The sequence below is a fragment of the Salmo salar genome, chromosome 15, assembly GCF_965601325.2.
Source record: "Salmo salar chromosome 15, fSalSal1, whole genome shotgun sequence".
Lineage (NCBI taxonomy): Eukaryota > Metazoa > Chordata > Actinopteri > Salmoniformes > Salmonidae > Salmo > Salmo salar.
In genome coordinates, this window is record NC_138305.1 from 56201717 (window position 1) to 56223309 (window position 21593).

Below are 21593 nucleotides of genomic sequence, written 5' to 3' on the forward strand. Positions count from 1 at the left end.
CAGGAGACCATCCGCCACCTCATCAGGAGCATGCCCAGGCATTGTAGGGAGGTCATACAGACACGTGGAGGCCACACACACACACTACTGAGCCTCATTTTGACTTGTTTTAAGGACATTACATCAAAGTTGGATCAGCCTGTAGTGTGGGTTTCCACTTTAATTTTGAGTGTGACTCCAAATACAGACCTCCATGGGTTGATAAATTGGATTTCCATTGATTATTTTTGTGTGATTTTGTTGTCAGCACATTCAACTATGTAAAGAAAAAAGTATTTAATAAGATTATTTCATTCATTCAGATCTAGGATGTGTTATTTTAGTGTTCCCTTAATTTTTTTGAGCAGTATATATATATATATATTTATTTAACCTTTTTTTAACTAGGCAAGTCAGTTAACAGCAAATTCTTATTTACAATAACAGCCTACCCCAGACAACACTGGGCCAGTTGTGCGAGCCTCGCTATTGTTATTTTACCGCTGCTCTTTAATTATTTGTTACTTTTATTTCTTATTTTTTACTTATCTATTTTTTACTTGACAAGTATTTTTCTTAAAACTGCATTGTAGGTTAAGGGCTTGTAAGTAAGCATTTCACCTGTTGTATTTGGCGCATGTGACAAATACAGTTTGATTTGATTGTATACATGGGGTACCGGTACAAAGTCAATGTGCGGAGGCACAGGTTAGTCAAGGTAATTGAGGTAATATGTACATGTAGGTGGAGGTAAAGTGACTATGCATAGATAATACAATGCAAATAGTCCGGGTAGCCATCTGATTAGCTGTTCAGGAGTCTTATGGCTTGGGGGTTGAAGCTGTTAAGAAGCCTTTTAGACCTAGACTTGGCGCTCCGGTACCGCTTGCTGTGCGGTAGCAGACAGAACAGTCTATGACTAGGGTGACTGGAGTCTTTGGCAATTTTTAGGGCCTTCCTCTGACACCGCCTGGTATAGAGGTCCTGGATGGCAGGAAGCTTGGCCACAGTGATGTACTGAGCCGTACGCGCTACACTCTGTAGTGCATTGCGGTCAAAGGCCAAGCACTTGCCATCCTAGGGGTGATGCAATCAGTCAGGATGCTCTCGATGCTGCAGTTGTAGAGCTTTTTGTAGTGGTTTCTTTGCAGCAATTTGACCATGAAGGCCTGATTCACGCAGTCTCCTCTGAACAGTTGATGTTGAGATGAGTCTGTGACTTAAACTCTGTGAAGCATTTATTGTGCGACTGCACGTGAAGAAACTTTCAAAGTTCTTTAAATTTTCCAGATTGACTGACCTTCATGTCTTAAAGTAATGATGGATTGTCGTTTCTCTTTGCTAATTTGAGCTGTTCTTGCCATAATATGAACTTGGTCTTTTACCAAATAGGGCTATATTCTGTATACCACCCCTACCTTGTCACAACACAACTGATTGGCTCAAATGGATTAAGAAGGAAAGAAATTCCACAAATTAGCTTTTAACAAGGCACACCTGTTATTTGAAATGCATTTCAGGTGACTACCTCATGTGTCACGACTTCCGCCGAAGTCGGTCCCTCTCCTTGTTCGGGCCGCGTTCAGCGGTCGACGTCACCGGCCTTCTAGCCACCGCCGATCCACTTTTCATTTTCCATTTGTTTTGTCTTTGTTTTACACACCTGATTTCAATCCCACAATTACTGTTTCATTATTTAACCCTCTGTTCCCCCATGTTTTTTTGTGAGTGATTGTTTATTGTATTTTCGGTCTGTCATGGTGTGCGTGTATTTGTTACTTTGTTTTTTTGACATTTTGAGTAAAAGTACGTTGATTACTCATATCTGCTGTCCTGCGCCTGACTCTCTACACCAGCTACACATAGGACCCATTACATCATGAAGCTGGTTGAGAGAATGCCAAGAGTGTGCAAAACTGTCATCAAAGAAAAGGGTGGCTACTTTGAAGAATATAAAAGATAAAATATATTTTGATATGTTGTTCCATTGCTCCATATGTGTTATTTCATAGTTTGAAAGTCTTCACTATTATTCTACAATGTAGAAAATAGTAAAAATAAAGAAAATCCCTTGATTGAGTAGGTGTGTCCAAACTTTTGACTGGTACTGTATATGTTTTATTGTCACACAAATACAATCACATTTTATTGGTCACATACACGTGTTTAGCAGATGTTATTGCGTGTGTAGGAAAATATGTTGTTTAACAAGGTTAGCCATAGTAGTACAGCACCCCTGGAGCAAATTAAGGTTGAGTGCCTTGCTCAAAGGTCCATTGACAGATTTTCATATAGTCGGCTCGGATATTCAAACCAGCAGCCTTTCAGTTACCGGCTCAATGCTCTAACCACTACGTTACCCGCCACCCTCAGGTCTGGTCTACCTGCCGCCCTCAGATGCCATCAGGCCTGGATATGCCTTTGACTTCCCTTCTCTAAGTGTGACCAGGCTAGCAGAAGTGTCTGAACACAAAATTACCATTTTAGGCCCCACTTCTTCCACCCATCCCAATGCCCACACTAGTGGTAGCATTTCAGCAGAGAAGACTGAAGCTCCATCAGACAGCCACCTACCCTAGTGTATCTGAAAGTGGTGAACATGTATCCAAAACCCTGCTCTCCCACTGCCTTGGTCCCTTTACCCATCTGTGAAAATCCACAAGATGTGCCTCAACAACCACAGAAGGCTCTCTGCAGTCCTCAGACATTTTTTTTAATCAATAATTGTAATTTCAACATCAGGCTCTGGCAACAGCCACTGAGGAACACACAGCCAGCAGACAAGGGACCCAATAACCTGAAATTATGTGGCGATTTGGAATTTGCCCCAACACTTTTGATTCAGCTTATTGACACATTTTACATTTAGCAGACACTCTTATCCAGAGCGACTTACAGTAGTGAATGCATACATTTCATTTCATGCATTTTTTATGTACTGGCCCCCCGTGGGAATCAAACCTACAACCCTGGCGTTGCACACACCATGCTGGCATTGCAAACACCATGCTCTACCAACTGAGCCACAGGGAAGGCCCAAAAGTGTTGAAAAGAGGGACAAAGTCCTGTTGTTTAGATTGATTTGCCTCATGATTTATCAACTCGTGCACAATTAATCTGTGGTTCAGTCTGATCAACTGTAGCCTACTGATAACAATCACAGCCACATATATGCACTTCTCTAGGGTACATGTGCTTCTCTAGGCTGCCAGATCAGGAAAAACTCTGGGCCACAGGAAAACAATTTGCCCCCCACTACTATGGGATCTGTGGTGCCACCTCTGAAATCTAAAAAAAAACAGATAAAGCACAACTCCTCTCCCTTATTTGACCTAGATAATTTGTGTGTATGCATTGATATGTAGGCTACGTGTGCCTTTTATAATTTTATTTTAATTGATGTAGTTCTGTCCTTGAGCTGTTCTTGTCTATTAATGTTCTGTATTATGTCATGTTTCATGTTTTATGTGGACCCCAGGAAGAGTAGCTGCTGCTTTTGCAACAGCTAATGGAAGCAGCAGCTAATGGGGATCCTCATAAAATACCAAATACCAAATAGAATCAACATTTAAAAAAATGAGTGGCGGGACTGGCCTTCCATACTATGGACTTATCCAAGTTGCCTATGTGCATTTTGGAGACCCCCCACTGCCCCTCAAACACACACACATTCAAATATCTGTCAATTTCCAGACCTATATTGAATGTCATGCTATTGAAGTAACATTTCCACAAGAACACAGTACAGTAAAATATGGTTTCCTACCATCTAATTAGCAAGCAAAATGGAGTTCATTATCAGTAATGGCTGACAGGATATTTCCTAACGAGAACTCATCTGTGTGGGAGATGGTGAGTGAGTGAGTGTACATTTTCTCCAAAGATCAGAGAGAATCAATTCAACTTGTTCCCAGACACTCCCACCATAAAACCCACACTATGAACTTGGGGCACTCTGGTTCAAGGAATGTCCTCAAGACACACTCACATAACTTCTCTTCTAGCCAAGTCCGCTATCATCCGAACAAGCATTATGTTTGGCACAATCATATCCAAAACCCGCTAAGAAACACCCCAAATGGCCATATAATCAGATTATTTCACATGGCCTACAGACCTTAAACTTCAATTGAGAAAGCAGTTTAAAAAAGATAGGCCGAATGCCACGTTATTAGTTTGCATTTCACTGCCTCCCTGTGGACAACGAGGGGAATGCACAAATCAATTAAATCAGTAGGATGCCTGCGCGCTCTCCCTCTTCATGCGCTCAGACATTACGCACGCCTTCATTCACACCATGACCTCAACATGACCAGACGCGCAAGTGCGGATACTTTACGGGGTTAGAATAATATAATTGCTTCATACGTTTCATTTTTAAACCGTGTAAAAAACAAACAAGGCCGAGTAAAGTAGACAGCATATCCTTGTCTTTGGCTTTGTTCCGTTTTCCCTTCTCAACAACCTATTGCTATGGCATCTCTCACTCGAAGAGAGAAGGAGAGATGTCCCACAGCAGGGAACCGAAGGTATTGGGTAAGGGACCTTGATTCAATATTACTTTTTTTCACATTCAGTATTTATCTTAAGTTGTTTAGATAGTGGGTTGCACAGTTCTAGTATCTACTTATTATTTGATGACTCATAGGCTTTTAAAACATCAGTTTCAATTTATGTTATGATGATGTAATGGTCATGGTTATTTTCTTAAATTTGCAGTATATTAAGGTGCATGGTATTTGTACATTTCACAGACAGATGCGCCTCAATGTAAATCAACCAGATTTTACTCTGAGACTGGGAGCGGTACAGTACTTCACGAGGACTGTCAATCAACAGATCGCCCCTCTCCAGAGGGTGCAGGGTCCAACGCCGACCCTCATGGAGTTCCGTGGCCAAAAACGGATGTCCCATCCCGAGGGTCTCTAACGAGACCCTGCGCCGGAGGACCTGGGATTATCAGTGGATTTGACACTGTTAGACCCCCCATTGTGGGAAGTTGGAGCGTTCAGAAATCTGACGGAAAAGTTATTTGTGAGAATTGCACGGCGACTGTGGCTGCACTAAAGATACACGCACTGAGCCTCGTCATCCCTCAATATATCTCATGCAAGGTAGGCTTATCGCTTCATCACTTTCTACGAAAATGTGTTTTATGCAGTAAACACTAGCATGCATTCATTGTAGTGATACAATATACTTTGGTGACAATTTAATGGATTTGAATTGAAATTGTCAGAAAATGTGATTTAGCTACAGATTTGCAACATATTTTCGATTTTGTCACAAATTTTAGCGGCCTTAACAAATCCAAATTGTCACATGCTTAGATGTTTTTCATCCCGATTGCGTCTGATATGTAGCAGACATCAGTTCCTGTCATTGAGCTGACTCATAGGCTATCCCTAGAGTGAACTGATTCAGACTGATATTAATATTTTAACAAAGCAACTCATGTCCCCTTCAAACCTCATTACCAGAGGTACAATGAAAACGTTTGCTTTACTCTCCTATGAGAGGAATATGAAATAGAACAGGAAGTTTTAAAATAAACCACAGGCCATTACGTGGAGATATTACCTCATTGTTCAGACGGAGACGGTCAGTAGAAATCTGATAATGGCTTCTTGTAGTGTATTGATTTCCAGACCAGGGCCATGATGAAATCTGGTCCGTTATGAATCCTAAAGAAAATACAGGTCTGACAGCAAATACAGGTCTCTGACAGCCTGGTTCCAGACCTGTTTGTGCTGTTTAGCCACCTCTTACCATCTTAGAAAAAAAGTGTTATCTACAGTAGAACCTAAAAGGGTTCTCCTCCAAAACAGCCAAATAACCCTTTTGGAAACTTTTTTCTAAGACCGTGTGGTCATTATTTTGCCTGGTCCTAGATCAATTTGTCTCTTTCTTATGACAAACACACAACCCAAAATGTGGCTATACAGCACAAACAGATCTATTACCAGGCTAGGTCTCAGATTTTGGCTTGGAGTTTGTTTGGGCACATCTGCATTTTTTCTGGTTGACTTTGTTTTATGCAATATTACAGTAGTCTGGGACTCAAAATGTGGGCCATTGACATTAGCAGCTTGCGGGAGAAAGGTTTTGGAATGGAAGTTCAGGGAGAACAAGGGCACAGAAACTAACATGCAGTATGCTATGCCACCATCTCTGTCCTATGACAGATGCTATTATAATGATTGATTCTGGAAGTTGATATAGGCCTACTTGGTACCATGCCACATTTTGATACATAGTTTCCTCAATGACAGACTGTCATCAATGACAATTAATTATAAAAGTTTTCCGCTTTTGTAATTCACTGTGATATTTGTTGTTTTTGTGATTGAATTGGACTCAATGCATAGGATCATACTGTACATTCCCTTTACATCCCTTCTGTAGGACTCCACCTTGTCAGCCTATCTCCACGACAACCTCCAAACCCACAGTGGTACCATAGACGTCTGGGCTGTGGAGGAGGAGCAGAGTGGCTGTGACGTCTGTGGTGCCCACCTGAGCCAGCTGAAGCAGGAGGCCATCCACCTGATCCTAGCCAGGGAGGAACGTGCCAAGCGGGCCACTACATCTCCCGCCAAGCCCCTTCCTGGATCCACCTCCACCAAAGCAGCACCATCTAGCCCCCACCTCTCAGGCTCTGCCAGGACCCATAATTCCTCTGCCAAGCCCTCCCCTGGACCTCGATCCACCACCTCCACAGCACCATCTAGCCCCCGGCTCTCAGGCTTCACCAGGAGTCAAAGCCCCCAGAAGCCCCACCCTAGGAGGATCCTGAAGCCCACCCCAGCTGAGATGGATCGATGGGTTGAGGAGCAGCAGCAACTAGCCTCCTCCATATCAATGTCCAGCAATAACGGAGTCACCATTTTTCCCTACCAGGTACTGTACATCTAAAAACCTACAGGTTGTATGTCATAATATTGCCTCGGTATCACAGTAGCTATCATTATTATGGAGTCTAATGGAGGCTATATGAACAATATCAGGATAATATCATGAGTCATGACACATCCCCTAGCAGGTGTTGTACATCTAAAAGAGGAATGGAGAGAAGAGGAAAGGAGAGGAAAGGAGCACAGAGGAGGGAAGAGGAGAGGGGAGGAGTGGAGTGAATGCTCTCATAGAGGATGTTGTCACTGTCAGAATTGATGGACTCCGTCCGATCTGCCCCAATTAGATCCTGAGAAGTGTACATTTGCAACCTTATCGGCTAATGGAGGGAATTGGGTTGTGATTTATTTTCCCTCATAAAACAGCCAGTCAAAAAGCAGGCGGCGTGATGATCAATAGCCTGGTCATATTTAACGACTGGTGAAATATGCATAGTGCAGTATTGTAACCCTCACAGGGCTAGGCGGTAAATACAGCCGGGACGAAAGTGGATGGATGGAAGCATTTAAGGAGTCTTAAGTAGGCTACAGTAGCTTGTTCAGCCATAGGGCTCCTACCATAGGGCTTTCGTCAAAAGTAGTGCACTATATAGGGAAAAGGGCGCCATTTGGGAATCTACCTATATTTCTCCTTCAGTGCATTGTGGCTAATGAAGTGAAGTGGTCTCTGGTCTGGCAGTTTCTGGCAGTGGAGTGGCTGTCTGGCTGAGGACTAGCCTGATCACAGAACAGTTATGGTTGGCATAACAATGACCATAGGAGTTGGCTGTATACAACACAAACAGATCTGGTACCAGGTTAGCTGCCATAGTCTATTAGACAATATGCAAAGCAGAGCATATTATACCGGCGTAAGTTTGTTATTAGGAAGGTTTCCATCCAATTGGTGACAGATTTTCATGTGAATGTTCTAAAATCCGCATTAAAGAAAATGTGCACATTTTCCCCAACAGTGGTGTGTTTCCACAAAACGGACTTGTTGCAGATAAAAATCTGTGCGTGATGACGTAATGCACACAAAATGTACTTTTTCGCTTAAGTTTATATGTACTGAATACAAATCTGAAGTTCATTGTGTTTCCATCGCATTTTCAACTCCACTGATTGTTTTGTCACCAAACTGTTGCGTTTAAATAGCGAATGTGCCTTCTATGGTCTTGGCATGTGCAGTCTAGCTAACAGCTGGCAGATACAGTGTGGGTAGACTCTGCGGGCAGGCTAGTCTACATGATGAGATTATGGATAAGAGCAAGAATGCTTTCAGTTGTCAAATGGCAGTCAAGCATTGTTCATCATGTCACCAGAATAAGACCCTCTGACATTTATTGGAAAAGAGCATCAAGCTCATATCGTGCACTTTCACCACCCTGTGAAGTTCATCATCTCTTATTTCATCTGTAGCCTAATAAACGGCATGCTTTCCTGATGAGTTGTAGTGGGAGGACCACACCCCATGTCATCGCGTCACTCCAAGTTTACTTTGATATGTTGGTTATTATATCAATATTTGCCCATAAATGTGTTTCCACCACTATTTCACGCATAATTCATTTTACAGGCACAAAAAGATCCCACAATGTCGAACGAACAAATGATCTGACGGCATTTATAAAATTGGACCGAAATTTCCTGTTTCCCTCACAGCTGTCGTGATTTTTTTTTATAAGGCATGACTTTACTCGCATAAAAACTGTGGATGGGAACGTGATTATTGATGTGTTTTCATGTGATTTTCCACCTGGAGGAAGCAGAGCAAATGTTAGTCAAAGCTAGGTGACCTCATGCTAATGGTAATGGGAGTGTTTACACCATTCCAGTTTGAGATAGAAGAGAGGACAAAGAAAGAGGGACAGAGAGAGAGGGGGGAAGACAAAAGAGAAAGAGAGAGCGAGAGAGAGGGGGGTAGAGAGAGAGATGGGGGTGGAGAGAGAGAGAGAGAGAGAGAGAGAGAGAGAGAGAGAAATAGCAAGAGGAAGAGAAAGAGAAAGAGAAAGAGAGAGAAATAGCAAGAGGAAGAGAAAGAGAGAGAGAAATAGCAAGAGGAAGAGAAAGAGAAAGAGAGAGAGAAATAGCAAGAGGAAGAGAAAGAGAGAGAGAAATAGCAAGAGGAAGAGAAAGAGAAAGAGAGAGAGAAATAGCAAGAGGAAGAGAAAGAGAGAGAGAAATAGCAAGAGGAAGAGAAAGAGAGAGAGAAATAGCAAGAGGAAGAGAAAGAGAGAGAGAAATAGCAAGAGAAAGAGAAAGAGAGAGAGAAATAGCAAGAGGAAGAGAAAGAGAGAGAGAAATAGCAAGAGGAAGAGAAAGAGAGAGAGAAATAGCAAGAGGAAGAGAAAGAGAGAGAGATCTTCAGGGTGTGGGGGACATGGGGTTCAGAGTTAGAAAGGAGTAGAGGTAGAATTTAACTTTACCCCGTGCCCCCTAAACCCATCTCATTCCAGATGTTAGTCATGCCCCAGGGTGCCTCATGGCTCTAATTGGCATTACATGGCTGGATGTTTCCTGTGGCAGTAGCAATAGAGGGAGGGGAACAGGGTTGTTATCTTGCCCTAAAAAGCTGAAACATTGATGTGACAGTAAAGCTGCAGAGGGGGCCACTATAAAACAGGACTCTTGCTGTCGCTTTCGCTTGCGGCCAAGCTCTTTGACTTCATTTCAGCAGATATACAGAGTATAACACACACACACACACACACACACACACACACACACACACACACACACACACACACACACACACACACACACACACACACACACACACACACACACACACACACACACACACACACACACACACACACTAGGACTGGAGGGAAGGGAAAGCAGGGCTGGGTTGAAGAGTCAGACTTCACGCACATCCTCGAGGTTGTGTGGTGTGTAATAGTCAGATGCAGCACAGTCACAGTAGGTTTAGTAGTGGCTCTGAGTCTGATTGTCTGAGTCGTGTCTCCATTAAACCTTGGAGCTATATGTCCCATGTGTGACCACTAGTCTATATGTAGATCTATATGTAGATCTATATGATGAATGTCCCATTTACCTAATGTGCTTTCATCCTAGTGCCCCACATCCACAGGTTAACAATTGATTCTTCTCTTGGGTTGCGTTCCAAATGGCATCTATTCCCTGGGCTATATTACGATGTGCTGTTGGCAACTCTTCTATCATTGCCAAGCTGTACTTTGGCATGACATTGAATGAACACAAAGAGGAGTTGGCTAATAGCCCAAACAGACTGGACCCCCAGGCTATGGATATTCTAATACAGTTGAAGTATTATCTCCTAAGATGATCATTCTACTTCTCTCCAGTTTTCAGAGGAGTTCTCAGAGGGACCGAATGAGACTGTGGCTGTCCAGAGCAGTCCAATGGCTCCTGCAATTTTGTCCTTTCTGGTCAGGTATGTGTAAAACTAGTCAGTTAGATGTCTACTGAGTAGACATGGGCTCCTGCAGGTAATTCTTTACTGATGATTAATAAAAAGTCTTAAATAATCATTCAGAAGTTGAGGATGTACCTAATGTGTTTTTGAAATGTCCATATCCTATCTTTCCACAGGGCAGCCCAGAAACTGAGCCTGACGTCGAGGAGGAAGGCCCAAATGTCCGCTCCCTCTCCCGTGTCTCCTCTCCCCCATTACAGCACCTGCTACAGGGGCATCATCCAGAGGTCTCCACCCACAGTCCCCACATGCCTGCTTCAAGCTGCCAACCAACTCAAAGACGCACCCAACTTTGGCAAGGTAACAGGCTGTTCTAAGTTGTTCACCTCGGTCTTGACCAATCAGATCGTTCATGTAAAAGAGAATTTGTTCTCATTGACTTACCTGACTACACTAAACAAAAATATAAACGCAACATGCAACAATTTTTAATATTTGACTTAGTTACATCATATAAGGAAATCAGTCAATTGAAATAAATAAATTAGGCTCTAATCTATGGATTTCACATGACTGGGAATACAGATATGCATCTGTTGGTCACAGATACCTTAAAAAAAAGGTAGGGGCGTGGATCAGAAAACCAGTCAGTGTCTGGTGTTTCCCCCATTTGCCACATGCAGTGTGACACATCTCCTTCACATAGAGTTGATCAGGCTGTTGATTGTGGCCTGAGGAATGTTGTCCCACTCTTTAATGGCTGTGCGAAGTTGCTGGGTATTGGCGGGAACTGGAACACGCTGTCGTACACGTCGATCCAGAGCATCCCAAACATGTTCAATGGGTGACATGTCTGGTGAGTATGCAGGCCATTGAAGAACTGGGACATTTCCAGGAATTGTGTACAGATCCTTGCGACATTATCATGCTGAAACATGAGGTGATGACGGCAGATGAATGGCACGACAATGGGCCTCAGGATCTCGTCACGGTATCTCTGTGCATTCAAATTACCATCGATAAAATGCAATTGTGTTTGTTGTCCGTAGCTTATGCCCGCCCATAACATAACTCCACCGCCACCATGGGGCACTCTGATCACGATGTTAACGTCAGCAAATTGCTTGCCCACCTGATCAGGTCAAGACCCTGGTGAGGACGACGAGCATGCAGATGAGCTCCCTTGATGGTTTCTGACAGTTTATGCAGAAATTCTTCAGTTCTGCAAACCCAACGTTTCATCAGATGTCAGGGTGGCTGTTCTCATATGATCCCGCAGGTGAAGAAGCCAGATGTGGAGGTCCTGGGCTGGTGTGGTTACACATGGTCTGCGGTTCTGAGACCGGTTGGATTTACTGCCAAATTCTCTAAAACAACGTTGGAGGCGGCTTATGGTAGAGAAATTAACAAATAATTTTCTGGCAACAGCTCTGGTGGACATTACCATGTTAATTGCACGCTCCCTCAAAAGTTGAGACATCTGCGGCATTGTGTTGTGTGTCAAAACCGCACATTTTAGTGTGGCCTTTTATTGTCCCCAGCATAAGGTACACCTGTGTAGTGATCATGCTGTTTAATCAGCTTCTTGATTAAACAGTCATGTGTATGGATGATTGTGGCAAAGGAGAAATGCTCACTAACAGGGATGTAAACAAATTTGTGCACAACATTTAAGAGTAATAAGCTTTTTGTGCGTTTGGAACATTTCTGGGATCTTTTATTTCAGCTCATGAAACATGGGACCAACACTTAACATGTTGCGTTGATATTTTTGTTTGGTATAAATACATGTTTAAATAAATGTTTAAATAAATGTTTTATTAAATAAATAAATCGTTCTCCCACATACACTTTTTTTTACGTGATTCCAGAGTCATTAAGCAAGTGAGAGTGGTTGTGTCGAGGAGTGAAGAAGATCCTATATCGGCACTCATAATTATACCCCCATCTTTATGAAATGCTATAATGTGGTGTTAATGTCCTTTCTGTTTCTGCCCTCCCCCTCTGGGGTATACTGTAGAGGAAATCAATATGGCTGCCCTCGTGTTTCACAGATGATGGTCTAGAGTTACAGATAACAGGCCTCCATCCCATCCCATCCCATCCCATCCATTCCACCTGCACTCAGCCCAAACAACACAGGGAGAACCTCTTTTTTCTCTCTCTCTCTCTCTCTCTCTCTCTCTCTCTCTCTCTCTCTCTCTCTCTCTCTCTCTCTCTCTCTCTCTCTCTCTCGCTCTTTCACCCCTCTCCCTTTCTCTCTCTGGTTCTCCTTCCCACATTCTCTCTCTAGCTCACCCCCTCTTTCCTATCTCTCAGTATATGGCTTCTTGAATAATTCAGCCCCATAAATATACCGTGACACAAGCTCAATAGAATACAGTCAGGGTAGGAGTTACAAAGAAAGACTTCCTCCAACAGATAGCAGACAGACTAGCTACCATCACTTGTTTTTTATTATGATTCATCATCATTATCAAGGCTGATGGATTATGTTCACGGTTGGGTAGGTCACTTTCTAAATGTAATCCATTACAGTTACAAGTTACCTGTCCAAAATTGTTATCAGTAACATAGCTTTTGGATTACCCAAAGTAACGTAATCTGATTACCTTCATTTACTTTTAGATTACTTTCCTTTAAGAGGCATTAGAAGAAGACAAAAATGAATATTAACAATTGAATGACATCTATTACAAGATAAGTCAATGTTAGAGTTTACATAGCTGGCCAGAAATGGATGTTGGGTTCTGTAGGCTTCTAACCCATTGCTTTCTACTTCAATACAGATAATAAAACGATTAGGCTATATTTTAACATTAAAATCTAAAGTCTGTCAGATTTACAGTCATTCCAATTAATTATATTCTTGATCTTCAAGAATAGGATTTGTAAATATGGAAATATAGATTAGTTTAATTGTTTAACCTGACCATAACCTCAAAAGAAAGGATTTATTAGCCTACTCTGTTGTTTATCTGTTTGTTCTGAAGGACTGATTGGGTTCATTGCTTCAAAACATGGTTGAAAAATAAATGCTGCTCTCATGGAATGGCATGCTTGGCGCACTACCGAAAACATTTGCTAGTCCTATTGTTTACTTTTCGGTTGGTGACATCATTGAATTAGGAATTAGAATACTTAATTCATTTAATAGGATCTCTATGGGTGACACTTTGATATCTCGATCATTTTCAACTGTTGAAGTTTATCAAAAGTGCACAAGTTTAAGCAGTACGTTAGGCCTTTTTTAATCAGCACAAATTAGATTGAGCAATAAAAGCCTTACTCGTGGTCAAGGTTGGTTAGGTTACATTCTAAATGTAATGTGTTACAGTTACTAGTTACCTATCCAAAATTGTAATCTGTAATGTAATTTTTGGATTACCCCCAACTCAGTGACGTAATCAGATTACTTTCCGTTACCTTTGGATTACTTTCCCCTTAAGAGGCAGTAGAAGAAAACACAAAGGATCTATCAAACACATTTGGTATGTCATCATAGTGAGGTTAGACTCGCTCAGATGGAACAAACTTCAGTTCAGTTGGGTTTCTTAAGCATGATTACATGGTTAATTGACTTCATCTTGGTGGTTCTGTGACGTTCTTATCCTTCAGATGTGCAGAGTCAGACCTCAGAGAACTAAGTTAAGTGGCTGTTGAGGTCTTAGCTAACTTAACATAAACCCTCTCAGAGCCTTTAAATCCACTGTATTTCCAGTAGAGCTAAGTTAATATCTGAACAGCAGGAATTTGTTCATGTGGCGTTCCTACTCGGGATATATAGGATGTAGCTACATGAATTAATAATAATTTATCATTGATTCGATTTATATAGTGCTTTTACAGACAATTTAACAGCATAGAATTACACTCATTCCACTGAATTATAGGATCTCAATGCTTTATAGTACATAAGGGTAAACTGTGTAGCCTATAATAACAGCTACTACAGTTATATCCTCTCTCTAACACTAGTCTATGGGTGTTTAAGTCTGTACAAGTTTTCCTCTACATTCCTCTTCTCTTTTAACTAAGTTGGTGTAAAAGAGACACCATCTCACAGGGGTGAACAGCAGAATGCTGCCTTTTTCTCACTATTTACCAGTAAAGTTTGAAATCTCTCCTCAGTTGCCTAGCTGTGCGATATCCCTATTCCGTTTAGCTTAACGTCTTCTTACACCTATTCCAAAGGAACATATAAATAGCCGTGGATAGAAGCAAATAGAATCAGGAATGCTGGGAAACTCCTAGGGTTTAATGCGACTGCTGTGTCTGTCGTTTCCAACCTCCGTTAAAAGAACGAGAACATCCTGCCTGTGACCCATATTGACAGCTGCTTTGACTATTCTACAATCACGTCTGATGCATTTAGATATTATTGTTTAGGATTTTCATTGTTTAATAATGCATGGATTTTCATACTTTCCTTCCTGGTTCTATCAGTTTTATTGTGTGTAAAAAAATGCTTTTACTGTTTTTTTCCCCCCATATGGAATATTTAAATACTCTTTTAGCTTCCACTAAACCTTTTAGAAAATGCTCTTTATTTGGATTTCTATGTAGATCTTGTCTTCGATCTTGACCATTTATCGTAAGAACGAGACAAAACTTTTTTTAAATAAAAGATTGAAGTTGAATCTCCATTATTCAAGTTGGAGAATGAAGATTCAAGTTAGGAATTTACAATAACTTCAAGTGAAGACTGGGGGTCAGCCTGATGAGCCTAAATACTCAGTGACCTCCTCCATATAGCCTAACTCTCGCACACTTTCACACTTCCACATGCACACACAAGTTAAACATGAACTGATCGTGATTGCTGATCAGTTCATTTGTATATTTATAATTAGTAGGTTTTGTTATCTGTTTTAACAAACCTTTTTTATTTTTGTAGTTATGTATTGTATATTGTTTGTTTGTGGTGTGGTTTTCATATAAGCCCTTGGGCTCCCAACCACACCTGCACACTGTAAAAAAAATGTTTTTTTAAAGTGTTTTTATCTGTATTGTTGTTGATCACCTGTTTTCTTTGGAGCAAATAACAAAAAATAATATAAAAGACATTTGACATAACTTCAAGCATACGGTATAATGTCCCTTACCTACCTACTCATCATCTATTCATCCCAGTTCCCAACAGCCCCCTGAAAAAAAACTGGATCACATCTTCACCACCAGCTTTCTTCTCTCCATACAGGTCAAAGTGGTGCTGCGAGTATGCCTCTCTCCCACCGTGCCCCCTTCCCAACCCCAGTCACCCATTCTTAGGGTGGACCCAGCCAAGAGAAGGGTCACCATGATTGATCCTACCACCAACCACAATCAACAGCCACACTCCAACTCCACGCCGTCACACGTTGGGGAAGCTAAGGGTCACTCTAAGACATATGTCTTTGACGCAGCCTACCCCCCAGAGTCAACCCAGGTCAGTGGGTACAGTACAGTACGGTTGGTTTGTTATCTCTGTCTGATGACCTGAAAACTGATGGGACTTAAAATGCCGTTTCCAGACAGCCATCGCTATATCAAGTGCTGTTATCTTAGCCTCCCAGCCTCTTTCCTTTCCCAGCTGTGTGTGTTAGTGTTGTTTGATGGATCGGACACACTCAGCCATTTCATTAATTAATTCCCCTCCTCTTAAGTTTTATTTGCGTTTTAAACAGCTGGATGAATGCTAAGGTGGATGGATGGATTCACCCTCCTTTTCTCCTTTTTTCACCCTATTTTTCGATCCCTCCTTTATCTTTTCTGCTAGGCGGAGGTGTGTGTAGGTATTCTGCCTGACGTCATCCGTTCTGTGGTTAACGGGGCAGACGGTTGTATTCTGTGTTTTGGACATGGTGAAGCGGGTAAGTAATGAAAAAAAACGGCATAAATCAGCATAAATTTCAAACTGGTATATGCTGGTCTTTTAATTTTTTTTTTACCTTTATTTAACTAGGCAAGTCAGTTAAGAACACATTCTTATTTACAATGACAGCCTAGGAACAGTGTGTTAACTGACTTGTTCAGGGGCAGAATGACAGATTTTTACCTTGTCAGCTCGGGGATTCAATCTAGCAACCTTTCGGTTACTGGCCCAATGCTCTAACTACTAGGATACCTGCCGCAACAATCTATGCTGGTCCATGTTGGTCTATAACGTCAGTGTTGGTCTGATGCTGGTCAGGGATGGGCAACTTTGATTGGGGTGGGGGCCACAAAAACTCTGAACTCATCATGAAGGGCTGCAGTGGCTCCCAGGTCTGCGTACCTACACATGCAGTCAGAGCTGACCCTAGCCTTTTGAGGGCCCTAAGTGAAATGTTTTTTTCTCTCCTCTTAACAGTGGAGAGAAACACGTCTTGCCATTACGCAGAGAGAAGATTTAGCAATTTTATTATAATTGCATGCAATTCTAATGATCGAGGCGGAGAGAATTTAAAACAGCTAATTTCCTACAATTCTTAACATTTTGTGATAGGGTGGAGATAAATGTTTGCAATATTTAATATTATATCTGAGTGAGAGTGACAAAAAAATATATGATTACTACAAGTTTAGATAGCTAGCTAGACTAATTTACCAATATTAAAAATGTTAGCTGACATGGCTAATTGAGTGACTGTCAGTGACTGACATAACACGATTTTGAAATTGCACCTTGTGTATTCTACTAGTCTAACTAAACATTTTTTATCTGCAGGCCTACAAAGGTTGCCCATCCCTGCTCTAGCTGGTCAAGCTGGTCTGACCAGCATGGTATAGATGGTTTTGCTAGTTTACCAGCATGGTCTAGCTAGTTTTTCTGGTGCCCAGCCTTCGCTGTATTTTGAACACTGATGACCAGTCTTTGCTGTGTTTTTGGACACATACCAGCGTATCCTGGTGATGCTGGTGACCAAGCTGGTCCTTGCTCGTCTATGCTTGTCCAGCATGGTCTAGCTAGTCAAGCTGGTCTGACCAAGCCCATCATTATCATATTTTGCAGTTGATTTTTAGAATTGTTTATTTCAATATCTGTTTTGTTTGTTGTATTTTTGCATGTACATTGATTGATTAATGAATCTTATGCTACACAAAGATAAAAAAAACAAAAACATAAATCATTGTTCTTAACTAATCCAATCTGTTAGTTGGACTTATTGCATCTGTTACTGAAATAGTTGTTCCAGTTTAGATGGTTTAGGAAGTCTAACCCTGGCAGTCATTCTGAATGCAGACTCTGGGTAAATAAAAGTTCCAGCTGTTTGACATCCCCACTCTGGCTGGATTCCTATAGGAATTAAATATCACTTTGCAAGCCAGCATAGGCTGGTCAGCAGAAAAAACGTACTAAATGCTGGTCACCAGCAAAGACACAGCGAAGGCTGGTCACCAGCAAAAACACAGCAAAGGCTGGTTACAACGAAAACACAGTGAAAGCACCAGCAGAAACACAGTGAAGGCTAAGCAGCAAAACCAGCATTAGCCAAAAGCATAAATGCTTACTGTTGATCAGCATGACCAGCCTATGCTGGTCTATGATGTTATTTTCATCAGGAAAGTAGCATTGTTTTAAGTGGCCATGAAGACCAAACCTCATAAGGAGAGTGGCTATTATCTCTTTCATCAATGTCTTTTATATATCTCTTGAATTCATATTTTTCCTGTGTGCAATGGCAGGGGAGGTGCATCCATCTCTTTCATCTCTCTTTTCCCTATGGGGGCTGTGGTGGCATGGAGGTGTTCCATCCGTCCTCTCCTTTATTCATCCCATCTTCCATTGCATTCATTTTCCACCTCTTCGATAAATAAAAGTGGGAGATTCATCCATAATACATCCCAAGTGTTTTTAAGCTTCTTCCGCCGTCGTTCTGCCTGCCAAACATGTCAACAAGGCGCAAATATTTTGTCAGTCAGGATGAGCAAGCTGAGGTGGACTAAAAACGAAATGGACTGTAAGACGATCTCTGCTCTGCTATTAGGAAAATGGAATCCACTTAGCTTTACTAAAGGCTTTGTGTCTGTGTGACACAAATACATAAAACCCTTTTCTCTCCTGTAAGGGCAGTGTCTCCTTGGAGCTATACCTTTCTACTACACATGACGCCACCGGCCGTAAATCAGATTGAATTAGTCTGGCGGTGTAGACGGCGGCAGGTCGGCTGCCAGGGGATATCAATCTCTCTCCCTCCCTCCATAGAATGGCCCTCTGGAATGAATGATGGCAGGCTGGTTCGCCTTTAATTGGACAAAACCAATTCTCTTACCCTAATTCAATTAGCATTTGGATTAGAGTGAGTAAACCTAGGACACGGATCACTGGAGTTACGGTACTGTAATACGGGACAAAAGTCCCTCCCTCCCTCCCTCCCTCCCTCCCCTCCCTCCCTCCCTCCCTCCCTCCTCTATACTGGATCACTTAGGTGGCTTCTACACATTGGTATGCTCTATAAAAAGGGTTTTGAAAGGGTTCCTTGTGGGGGTCAGGGAAGAACCCTTTTTGGTACTAAGTGGCATCTTTTTTCAAAGAGCTTATTGGAGGAAGATAAAAGTGTCTGCTAGTAACTGGCAGTGGCATACAATGTAAAGTGCCGTATGTAAATCCAATCCGGTATTATCAATAAATTCATTATTAAAAGGGAGGATATATGTTCTGTATTATAAACTGGGTGGTTCAAGCCCTGAATGCTGATTGGCTAAAAGCCCTGATACATCAGACCGTATAGCACGGGTATGACAATTACGTTGATAAAGAGTTTATAATAGCAATAAGGCACCTCGGGGGATTGCGGTATATATGGCCAATATACCCCGGCTAAGGGCTGTTCTTATGTACGACACAATGCGGAATGCCTGGATACAGCCCTTGAGCCACCTTGAGCCTTATTGCTTAAATAACTTCTATTTCAGAAGATGGTATTTTGACAGTGTTTTGGGTGTGGACCATTAAAACTGTGTCGTTAGAACCTTAATTTGGGGGGAAATCTGCCCTTTCCATCCCCTCTGTCCTCCAAGTTAACCCTACAATGGGGACATGTACTGTAAATACTGACACTTTCAATGAGCGCGTTGTGGTTTGTGTAATTAGATAATGTCTGTCTTAACAAGCAGTGCATTAAACCAACTCTGAAGCCCCCCCCCTACCCGCAAGCTGTTTACCAAGATGCTCTGTCTCTTTCTCTCTCTTCCTCTCACACACACACGCACACACACACACACACGCACACACACACACGCACACGCACACGCACACGCACACACACACACACCACACACACACACACACACACACACGCACACGCACACGCACACGCACACACACACACACACACACACACACACACACACAAACACAGGTTTGCACGCACTTTCGCACACAGACATGCACACGCAGACACACACAAACAGAGCACCCAAACTGACTGTGTTGTGTGTGCCTTATTACTGTGGTTAACAGGGAAGTCCCACACCATGATGGGTAGTGATAGCAGCAGCCAGAGTTTAGGGGTCATCCCGTGTGCCATCTCCTGGTTCTACAGTCACACAGAGAGGAGGAGGAGGGAGAGGACTGGGGCCAGCCTGGCTGTGTCTGTGTCCGCTATGGAGGTCTGTGGGGAGGACGAGACCCTCAGGGACTTACTGTCAGGCAGCCTCCAGGACAGCACATCAGCAGACCATTATCTCTTTGAGGACCCCATCTATGGAATGCAGGTAAATAATGATACAGGGTCTTATTGTTGTGGACGGTTCAGAAATGTGTAACGTTTATAGAACAGACTTGATTCTTTGTTAGCTCTCTATTGAATTTCTCTATGTGCAGCATTGGTGTGAAATCTCTGCATAAGAACAGTTTCTTAATGAAGTCCCAGGTCTTAAGAACACAGAAATACACATATGTCACTAAGGTGTCATGTCACTCTAAGGGTATCTTACAGTTCCTTCAGAAAGTATTCATAACCCTTGACTTATTCCACATTTTGTTGGGTTACAACCTGAATAACAAAGGAATTAAACTGATCTTTTTCTCACCCATCTACACACAGTACCCCATAATGACAAACTGAAAAGATGTTTTTAAAAATGTTAGAAATTGATTTAAAATTGATTTAAAATTAAATACGGAAATATCTCATTTATATAAGTATTCACACCCCTGTGTCAATACGTCAGAATAACTTTTGGCAGCGATTACAGATGTGAGTCTTTCTGGGTAAGTCTTTAAGAGCTTTGTACATCTGGATTGTACAATATTTGCACATTGTTCTTTTAAAATTTCTCAAGCTTTGACAAGTAAGTTGTTGATCATTTCTCAACAGCCATTTTCAAGTCTTGCCATAGATTTTCAAGCCAATTAAAGTCAAAACTATAACTAGGCCACTCAGGAACATTCAATGTCGTCTTGGTAAGGAACTCCAGTGTATATTTGGCCTTGTGTTTTAGGTTATTTTCCTGCTAAAAGCTGAATGTTTCCCAGTGTCTGTTGGAAAGCAGACTGAGCCAGGTTTTTCTGTGCTTAGCTCTATTCCGTTTATTTTTATCCTCAAAAATTCCCTAGTCCTTGCCGATGACAAGCATACCCATAACATAATGCAGCCACCACCTGTCACGTCCTGACCATAGAAAGATGTTATTTTCTATGGTAGAGTAGGTCAGGGCGTGAACGTTTTTTTTCTTGTTTTCTATTTCTATGTTGTCAGGGTCTAGTTTTGTATTTCTATGTTGGGGTTTTGTTTGGGATATTCTCCAATTAGAGGCAGCTGGTCCTCGTTGTCTCTAATTGGAGATCATACTTAAGTAGGGTTTTTTTTCCACCTGGGTTTGTGGGAGATTGTTTATTGAGTAGTGTATGTTTCAACTCTGCGTCACGGTTTGTTGTTTTGTTCTTTAGTTTATGTTTGTGTTTCGCATAGTTTCACAGTGTAAATAAAATGTGGAACGACACACACGCTGCACTTTGGTCCGCTTCTCCTTACGACAGCCGTGACACCACCATGCTTGAAATTATGAAGAGTGTTGGATTTGCCCCAAGTATAACGCTTTATATTCAGGAAATGAAGTAAAAAAAATGTTTTTGTTGTTGTTGCAGTTTTACTTTAGTGCCTTATTGCAAACAGAATGCATGTTTTGGAATATTTTTATTCTGTACAGCCTTCCTTCTTTTCACTCCGTCATTTAGGTTAGTATTGTGGAGTAACTACAACGTTGTTGATCCATACTTTGTTTTCTCCTATCACAGCCATTAAACTCTGTAACTGTTTTAAAGTCACCATTCGCCTCATGCAGTGGCTATTTTAGCATGTAAATCTTGGTTGGGCAAACTAATGTTTTGGGAATGCGTGCCAGCAAAGCCACAA

General features: G+C 41.8%; 1 protein-coding gene across 1 annotated transcript in view; it reads left to right on the plus strand.

The window, feature by feature from the left end:
• Positions 1-4286: 4286 nt before the first annotated feature.
• Positions 4287-21593, plus strand: part of LOC106571584 (kinesin-like protein KIF26B) — a 35495-nt gene continuing 18188 nt past the window's right edge. Inside the window, exons 1-8 of the mRNA XM_082961489.1 lie at positions 4287-4515; positions 4734-5093; positions 6385-6879; positions 10202-10290; positions 10449-10632; positions 15473-15700; positions 16031-16124; positions 19697-19950. Coding sequence (XP_082817615.1) covers positions 4453-4515; positions 4734-5093; positions 6385-6879; positions 10202-10290; positions 10449-10632; positions 15473-15700; positions 16031-16124; positions 19697-19950 — 1767 coding nt within the window. The 5' untranslated portion in view covers positions 4287-4452. The remainder of the gene's footprint in view (positions 4516-4733; positions 5094-6384; positions 6880-10201; positions 10291-10448; positions 10633-15472; positions 15701-16030; positions 16125-19696; positions 19951-21593) is intronic.